General features: G+C 40.4%; 1 protein-coding gene across 1 annotated transcript; it reads right to left on the reverse strand.

The window, feature by feature from the left end:
• Positions 1-39: 39 nt before the first annotated feature.
• On the reverse strand, positions 40-9356 carry LOC123407077 (ADP-ribosylation factor GTPase-activating protein AGD3-like). Its single transcript, XM_045100116.1, has 19 exons — positions 9135-9356; positions 8267-8343; positions 7978-8078; positions 7105-7175; positions 6463-6525; positions 6329-6373; positions 5793-5858; positions 5662-5709; positions 5468-5563; positions 5347-5388; positions 4473-4688; positions 4241-4372; positions 3905-4123; positions 3731-3817; positions 3335-3649; positions 2419-2561; positions 2246-2339; positions 917-1413; positions 40-559 (listed from the first exon to the last, which is right to left on the reverse strand). The coding sequence occupies exons 1-19, from the start codon at positions 9177-9179 to the stop codon at positions 445-447; spliced, it is 2472 nt and encodes an 823-aa protein (XP_044956051.1). The 5' UTR covers positions 9180-9356; the 3' UTR covers positions 40-444.
• Positions 9357-9693: the final 337 nt, after the last annotated feature.

Below are 9693 nucleotides of genomic sequence, written 5' to 3' on the forward strand. Positions count from 1 at the left end.
AGCAGCAGCAGACAACAGATATCAAGTGTGACAACCGACTTAAAGCGTGTCGAGTACTTCATATATTCCATAAATCACAATGGCACATCACCATATGTACAATCATCTTTCACCACAGGGCCATCTACCTTACATGGAAAGATGATGGATATAACAAGAAGCAACTCCATATACAAAATTACTATGCACCATCTGCAAACATCGGCTTGCGAGATGATAAATAAGACCGGCGCACGCTAAAACTAACAACCGGACAAGAGAATAAACCACATCATCATGTTGCGGGATCTCCAGAAGAAGATTAGGTTCCATTCATGCCACAAGCTTCGGGCTATCAGCAAAACAAGCTGGGGACTTATCAGAGCATGAGGCTGAGTAACTCAGACAGCGCATGTGTTTGTTTTCTGGGCGGCATACTCCTCAAGTGAAGGGTGCCTGCAGCAATTATCTGAAGTGCTCCTCTAATAACGCAAGCATGTCTTCGTCGCTCGTGGAACGGTCCATTGCATACTGCAATGCTGATCTACCATCTCGGTCTGTGGCATGTGTGTTGGCTCCCCTGCAAAGCAATTGATTTGAAATAATAGGTATACGTCAGTATTAAATAATAATAAATAAGTCATCAATTAGGATGCATCTTCAAAGTAGATAAAGAATATTTTATTCTTGAGTAAGGTCTAAGAATTGGCCACAACTTATCCACAACTCAGTACAGGTGCCCTGATTTTATGACATCGAAACTATAAGCTCCCCTGCTATTTTTTCCACACAATGAAGTGCTGCAGGTAACATTAAATTCAGTTCCCAGTCCGCAGAAACTACATCCGAGCCCTCACCGGACAACCAGGTGGTTTTCCTAGTTGACAGACAACATATGGAGCAAGATAAAGTGCTGAAGTTGTAAGCAGCTACATACCTGGAGAGCAGAAGCTTTGCATGCAGATGTCTTCCTTTCAAAATACAGTGATGAAGGGGCATCCGACCTCTTGAATCAGACACATTTACACTAGCACCGTACTGCAAAAGTAATTCAACCATCCCCACATCTGCAACACGGCATGCAAGATGAAGCAAGGAGAAACCCTCATATCTATCATCCAACTCATCTACATGTGAACTTGTGCTGGGAGGAGAAAGCGACTCTCTAGGAGAAACCTTCTCATGTGAATTGCAGTCGAAAAATCTAGGGCTTCCATCAGGTGGTGAAGCTGGCTGCTCTTGTACAAGTGCTTTTCCAAGATTCAGAAACAAACCCGAAGCCATCTGCCCATAAACCAAATTTACATTGGCGTGTGATGCCACGATGAGACTGTATACTCCTTTCTTGTCATTTGCAGTTACACTATCCCACATCTGCTGAGCTATGTGAATCTCATCAATACTATGCCTCCGTACAAATTCCTTGTCAGCATACTGGAACATTTGCACCGTAAAGAGCTCAATATATGACAATATGATACATGAAACTGAATGATAGATACTGACTTTACAAAATGCATTCTAAACCAGCTGACAGGCTATATAAATGCATTCTAAACCAAGATCAATGTTAAGGAACTCATAATGCAATTAAAAAAACTTATCTGCAGATTCATAATTTATGAAACCACAGGCTTTACTTTCCATTGTATATGGAGTTAATGTAGCCACAAAAATCCTGGTGAGTTTACTATTCTACATGGATAGCATAACGGGAATCAACTTCGATAGTTCACATATAGCATCTGTAGTACTCCCTCCGTTACTTAATATTAGACCTTTTAGAGATTTCACTATAGACTAGATACGGAGCAAAATGAGTGAATCTACATCCTAAAATATGACTACATACATCCGTATGTAGTTCATAGTGGAATCTCTAAAAGGTCTTATATTTAGGAACGGAGGGAGTATAAATTAACTGCATGAAGTGAGTTTACATAACAAGTCACTTCAAGCAACTTTGTTAATGTGGATACAACCCACAGGCAATTTTTCTGAAACTCTGAGGATAAAACTGTAATGAAAAAACATATTTGCAAGGGCTTAAAATGGTCAGTGGATCTCACAAGTACCATCTGGCAACTAATCGTGACGGGCAACTGTATTTAGGCTAAGAAATGTTCGAGTAATAAACTACCATGAATATTTTTTACCCAATCATTTTCCCATCAGGATATCTGGAGACAACTTTGTCCTCAACACTTATTTGCTAATAATGGGAGAAGTGCAGAGAAGCAATTGCAAAAGGACAACTTGCAAGCACCTTGGCATGAATAAACTTCTCTTTGGCAGAGAAAGGATCCGAGTGTTTAGGCTTGCTGGTGGTGAAGTATTGTGCTGCCTGTGATCCATTAGTACTGCAAGACAACGAAGTTGCAAGTTAATTTCTGAAAGGACTAAAAAAAGACTGAAATTTTGTAAAGAAATTCATATTACCTTGTATTATCAATAGAAGAGCCATTGTTTGATGAAGGTAATGTTTCTTCCCAAACTCTGTTCACAAACATGTTGCCTAATGATTGAAAGAGATTGATTACAGATGGCTCCCAGACTCTGACATCGAGAGTCAGAGACCTTACCTGCAAATATGATGTGTTTATTTTGAAGTTATGTTCAGCTAATTCATCATTAGTGACACTAATGGTGCCATCAAACACAACTTGCTAATTGTGTAATCAAATTTGATGCAAAATATGCATCAAAACTAGGCAGAGTGCAGACACTTGTAGAAGTATAGGTGGCAATGTACACGGTTACACACACATATATAGGGACACCCAAACGGAAACAATTACTTGTATCATCTTCAAAGAATGTCAGTGTCCTAAAGTTGGATCTCAGCAAGTCTCCTAAAAAGGATGATGCATGCAAGTCACTACATCAATGACTTAAATAACAGTGCATGCTATTTTCTGCCATTGTTGACAACAACAAAAAAGAGAAAATTTGCTCTATTAAGTGTACTGGTATCACATTAAATACTGCAAATCTATATTCAAACCAAAAAGGTATACTGCCACATTGACTAAATTAAATTAAATTCAGCATCTGAGAATATCCTTTCTAAAATAGCTAGGAAAAAGGGCATAACTAAAGGCTTTAGAGATTCCAGGTTGGAATTTGGGTTTATATTTTAGAGTGCAATCTTTTAATCATGTGTAAATGATGGCTCGCAACCAAATAGCAGATGCGTAACAGTTGCAGCTATAAGAGTAGTTTCCGGTCACAAAAGCATGCGAGATCATGCACAGGCAATACACAAGAATGCTGTTCTAGTCTTCAAGTTAAATGGAGATGCGGCAACCAATCTATGTGCAATAAGCATTAATATATTGTAAGTTTTCTTAAATACCTTCGATATATGCACTCCTAGATTTCTGTGTACCCCAGAACACTCTATGCACAGAAGAGCACCGAGGTTTAACGACGCCCAATCAGGTTCCGCAGCACCACAATCGGCACAAATAGTATTGCCATCAACCCTCCTAAGCAAGTCAATTGGTTTTTCAGGTTTAATATGGGTCCTGTGATGATGTTGTCCATTTCCAGTGTTCTTTTCCAGTGTTAAATCTTCGCTTGTGGAAGTTTCCAGTTCCACTGAACTAGTATAGGAGCTACTCTCACTAGCGCTTCGATCGTGGCCGCAGCTCCTAGGGCTGTGCAGACACTGAAACATAACAACATAATAAATTGAATTGAAGAACATAAATAATCCAACTGGAATCGTCTAATCTAGCCCATTATTAACCTGTTCTGGGGATTGTGCACTCAGCAAAGATGCAATAACACCAGTAATTTTTTCGATCCAATCCATCTGATCTAGAGCACTCTCTGCCTGCATAAATATCAGATGATGTCACTAAAGTAGCAAACGTGTATATTCAACATGAAAACTGTGGTGTCTGCAATTTTGTGCATCTACCTGCAATGTGTAGATCTTCATGGGTGAAATAATTCTGAAGCAGAACCGCAGATCTGATTGTTCTGCGTCGACTTTAATGGTTGATGTCAGCAAATTTACTGTATGCCTTGCAACAGATTTCTCATCATGTATACCATGGTAATGAGAAGAGAACAATCTGCTCAGCAACCCTGAACCATGTTCAGGGGTATTGTTGGTTCTTTGAACTTGACAAACACCCTGATAAGATCACAAGTGAAAGTTGAGGAAAGGAGCCAAGCTGAATTGTATCATACATGTGCAAAATCATGCTGAATGCATGAGGATTTGAAGGGAAATGTTACGAGGGGGACCTACAGCTGGCCTATTAATTTGCTTGCGATAGTAGTACAACATCCCTCGACTATCCAGAACAAAAAATCTTCTTTTCCAGTCACCTCTCAAGTTTGATGATCTCTTTGAGAGGTAACCTTGACGAATGGTCTGAACCTGAAAATTAGTACATCATAATATAAACCCCATCCATGGAGCTATAGAACCTGCATGTATGCATGAATCTTCAATTTCCAGTCGAGAAAAGAAATGTTACCTTGCCTTTAGTGGATGACTGCATCACTGCTTCAATCATTTTATGTGAACTTCTACCAATTGTTTGTATGCCATCTACATTATGGGAATCACTTAAACCAATCCCAGATAACCGACTATCACGATCTATCTGCTTTTTGTACTCATGCATCCTCTCTAAAAGAGAAGCTTGTTCCTTGTTTGCCCTCTCTCTTGATTGCTGCGAATAGGCGAGGACCTGCAGGACAATCCAATCACAAGTTAGTGATAAACTGTCTTCTTGACTTCATAATATGAGGAGTTTGCAGATGTAGAATTCAAAAATCAAGTAAACAGATAACTGAAAGTAATCAAATGTCGGTTACACAAAAATATGGCAAAATGGGATTCGTAGTTTACCACTAAGTAGGATGTTGACCTCTCATTGCAAAACACAAGTGTTGGCCAGCTCTACTGATATTTTAGTTGCAAAATAATGTTTCTAGTGTCCAAAGGTGCACAGCAATACCAGGACATAACCAACTTCGATTCAGTGTTGTCATCATGATTTCTCATAACCAACAGCAATACCAGCCTAGACAAGCTACCAACAAGGTGAACCTCTGTAGGCCTCCTCCTCGGAGGCGTGTACTGTTAAACTCTCTCCCTATTCAATGAAAAGAAACGCAGAGTCTTTGCGTTTTCTCGAAGAAGAAAAAAAAAAGGCATACAGGGAACAAACAAATGGGAGTGCAATGTTGAAGGGGGCTTTTTTATGCGAGACCCAGGTTTTGAACCCAGGTCAGCCACCTCACTAAAGGAGGTGTTACCATCGCGCTATCAACACATTTGCAATTATAACACCAAAAAAGACTAGGGAAATTGTATTAAGAAGGGAGGCATGGTTTAATAGTGACCTGATTAATATAGGGTTCCATCTGATGCAATAGTTCATATCCCTGCATGAATGGCAGCAGATAAGATTAATCATTTTGTAGCAAAATATAGCATCGCGAAGAGGGGGGGAAAAGGTGCTACTTGTTTAAAATATCGGAGGTGTGAATCCATTGTCGCACTAACAGCCTCCAAAAATTCAAATCTCTTCTTTGCCTCGATATGCGAAATTGCAGTTACCTGAAAATTCAAAGAGGTATAGGAAGCGATGGCATGATATGCATTTAAACATACATATGAAATCACAAGAGCAAAGTTAAGGCCAACAGTTCACATACCAGGTTGAAACGAGCTTGCTCAAATGCAGATCTAGCACTATGGAGCTCCTGGTACAGGCCAAGTGTAAATCGGTTAGAGGGGAAACACTGAATTACCTCTTATCATACAAGATTAACAGAAAGGTATTTACTTCTTCAATGGCAGTTGTTATGTCTGCTCTTGTGCCTTTCTTCAATGATAAGTATTTCTCGCGAATCTAACAAGGCAATTGGCAAGTCAATCACATATTCTCTCAAAAAATTATATAACTAGCAAAACAAACTACTGCAAAGGTTAAAATATGGCAGAAATAGAGAAAAGATAGAAAATAAGCTGCAAAATAACAGTAAGGTTAGCTAAGAGAAGTGCATATATAACCATTCCAACATCAATTAATTGACTAGAAACAATCAGAACAAACAAATCAGAAACAGAAAACAGGTATTATTGGCTGATGAAAACTGGAAACTTGTTATATCCAAGACAAATATTGACGGCTGAAATAAACTCCCAAGAAAATATTGCATCATTTTGATCACTACAAGGCAAAGGAGAATCAGAATTGCGTTAAGAATACGAAGGCATCAAAAATTATTATCAAAAACGTTTTCACGATAACTTTAGAAACACACTTACTTTTCCCTCTTTTTTCACATTTTAGGGTAATAGATATATTGATTAACTTACCTGGTCATACACGAGGCTAGCCTTGTCAAAACGCTTCCGGGCATCCTGGTTAAATTAAGCAGGAAATTATTTCAATGAATAGTTCTTGGTACAAACTTCTAAGATTTTGTGTTAGCAGAAAACAATAATGGTACCTTAACATCATGCAAATCAACATCTACAAAGTTTAGCAATCTGTCATTTAGCATATGCTCAACCTGCCAGGAAACTGAATCAGAAATATACCACCTTAGGTACACAAAGTGTGTTTGACCATGAAATGAGAGCATTCGTATGTTTCACTAATGCACAATCAAATTTTGATATGGATTTCAAAACAACATTATATATAGAAGTGTAATGGTTCTTGGGGGGCCAAGTTCTAACATCAAAGTCATGTAAGATGAGTAAAAAAGGGAGCAGCAAAGAATGTAGTCATGTCAATAACTAGATAAGTACTATAATACTCCCTCCGTCCCAAAACACTTATTTTGGGACGGAGGGAGTAGTTATTTTTCATTAACATCATTAAGTGCATGTTGACCAAGTGACCATGTTTCTTTGTTTGGTAGCAATAAGGTATTATAAGTGCAGCTTATGCTGTTCACTGACCAAAACATCACAAGTATTGGAGAAAGACATCAGGCCAACAATGTAACATCACACAAAATGAGCAGCCAAATTAAACCAAAAGTCTAGTTAATTTGATAAGCAATGCATGCAGAATTGAAGGATGAACATAATGCATTGTTTGAAAGCTTCAAACAATGCTTGTACAATACAAAAAAATGTGGTACCTGGGAGCGCAGAACTTCCTTATATGTTCCTATTTCTCTCAGGGCAATTGTAAATTTGCTCATAACAGGTCCTGTAAAGGAGATGAATTGTGTATTCTTAGTCAAGGGAATGTCTAAACTCAACTTCTCTCAGCCCCTATATGAGGCAAAGTTTAAAATAGCCGGCTATAGCCACGCTATAACAGTTTGAGCAGGGTGCCACCAAATGGTATTCAAGTACAATTATCCGATATACTCCCTCTGTTCCTAAATACAAGTCCTTTTAGATATTCCATTACAGACTACATACGGAGCAAAATGAGTGAATCTACACTCTAAAATATGTATATATACATTCGTATATAGTTCATAATGGAATCTCTAAAAAGACTTATATTTAGGAAAGGAGGGAGTAGTTACAAAATAGCGGGCTATAGCCCAGCTATAGCCGTGCTAGAGCTGTTTGAGCAGGGTGCCGCTATTTAAAACTATGACACGTGGAGAAACATGCAACCAAAGAATTCCAGATGAGCATCGTGTGGCCTCCTTATTCAATTTTCATTATATCAATTGTAAGGGCTTAGTTAGAACATGCTCAATTCGATACTCTCTTTGTAAAGTCAGAACTTAAATAGAATATAAAATAAATAGTTAAATACCACGTAGATAGAAACAAAGGATGGCATGAGTGATAAAGACAAGAAATTGAGAGCATGCAGAGAAATTTCAAAAGCAATGAAGAAAACAAAGCATAAGTGAGTGGCGTTGATGAAGAAGTTTTCTCACTCATACAAGCAGATCATTCAGTACTAAGCAAAACATATCTTCAAGTACGATCTTTCTGAATAGAATAAATGACATGATTAAAGATATCAAGAGAATAACATGACTCACCGCCGAAAGCAACACTGATTGGGTCATTGTGGCCTCCTCCAAATGTCTCAAGTGCGCTTGCAAATGCAATATCTCCATCATAGGCTTCCCCTAGCCCTTCACTGAAACAAATCACAGGTGTGTGTATTAATTTATCTACATCTGGCACAGGCTGGGGTTGAACGGGTTCACATAGCAGTTTTATGTTATGGGGATAGTGAACTACTATTGAAGACTTGAAGTGCTCAACCATACATGTGTCAGGAAGAGTGAACAAAAGAAAATGAATGAGCTCCAAATGAAAACTCACGTATACTTGCGGCAACCTTTATGAAACTTCAAGCACCTCTCTCTTAGTACTTCGGCACTTTCTTCAAGTGATTGTATCTGTTTGTCAAAAGGTCGAGAGAAGATAAACGGTTGGTCATGAATCAAGGGAGGTCAAAAGAGAGAGCGAGGTTTCGTTCATGAATGTGGTAAGCAAAACAACCAATAAGGCATTGGAGCATCCAGCATTCTACCTTTTCATATCGATCACTTGGACACAAAGTCAAAAACATAAGCAGTTCCTACTACAAATTTCTAACGAACTGGAGGACAACCAGATGTGTGCATTTCTTTGAGGCGAAGATTTTGTTTATATGTTCAGCGTATTCAAAAGTATTTCGGGTGTTTCTAGAAGTTAAGCTAACCCGAAACCACCCGCTACAGAAAAAAGAAACTGATGAATGACCACGGAAATTCGACATACAACAGTGAAATCGGCACACACATGCGCCAACCTGGTAATCCAAACCAAATTTCCATCCAGTGAAGTAAATTTGCTTGCCCGGTAGCATCAGAAGGATGTTTAAGACCCACGCCCTCCACAAAATTATCTTAGGCACATGGCCGCGCATATTAAAATCAGTGAGATGCGGCGATGTCAACACACGCAGCAAAACCAGCGTCACGCGACAACACAGACATGCAGAAGCCAAATCACGGGTGAGAGAACAGCTTTCCTCGCGCATTCACCAGAAACTGAAAGAAAACACAAAACACGAAGGCGAGCACCACTCCAACAACTCAATCCGTTGGCAGCAACGCCGAGCTGCCGATGGCATAGACATGAAACTATCGGAGGACACACGCCACCCGGACATCCAAGAGAACGAGATCCACTTAACCCAGCTCACCTGCGTCCGGAACATGGGCGAGTCATCGAGCCTGGCGAAATACATGGCTGCCGGCCTGCCTGCATGCAACCGCCGCCGCCGCCGCTGTTCCCCACCGTCCGAGCACCTCCTACCACTTCATCCACGCCGCCAATGCCGCCGGCTCGAACCCTAGCCCGAGCTCCACCTCGTCGTGCGCACGCCCGCCTCCTCGTAGCCGCGCCCGCCTGGCCACCGCCGGGAGCCGCCGCCGCGTCGACGCCAGGGGGGGAGGAAAGAGGAGGGGGAGGGGAGCGCGTGCGCCGCGAGAGTAGCCGGGATTAGCGAAATGGCGGCGATTTGGGTGGGGGAGAGAGAGGGAGGGAGGGGAAGGGGGGGCAGGGAATTGGTCGGGTGGCTCGGCGAGAAGGGAGGGAAGGAGGAGGGAGGGAATAGGAAGGGAGTGAGTGGAAATAACGGTGCGGTTTTCCTTTAAACTTTTCTTATTTTATTATTATTAATCTCTTCTCTCTCCTCCTCCACGAGAGATAGAGAGAGAGAGAAAGGAATTCTGTTTCTTGTGATAAATAATTGCAACATG

This window comes from Hordeum vulgare, chromosome 7H (genome assembly GCF_904849725.1).
Source record: "Hordeum vulgare subsp. vulgare chromosome 7H, MorexV3_pseudomolecules_assembly, whole genome shotgun sequence".
In the NCBI taxonomy this organism is placed as follows: Eukaryota; Viridiplantae; Streptophyta; class Magnoliopsida; order Poales; family Poaceae; genus Hordeum; species Hordeum vulgare.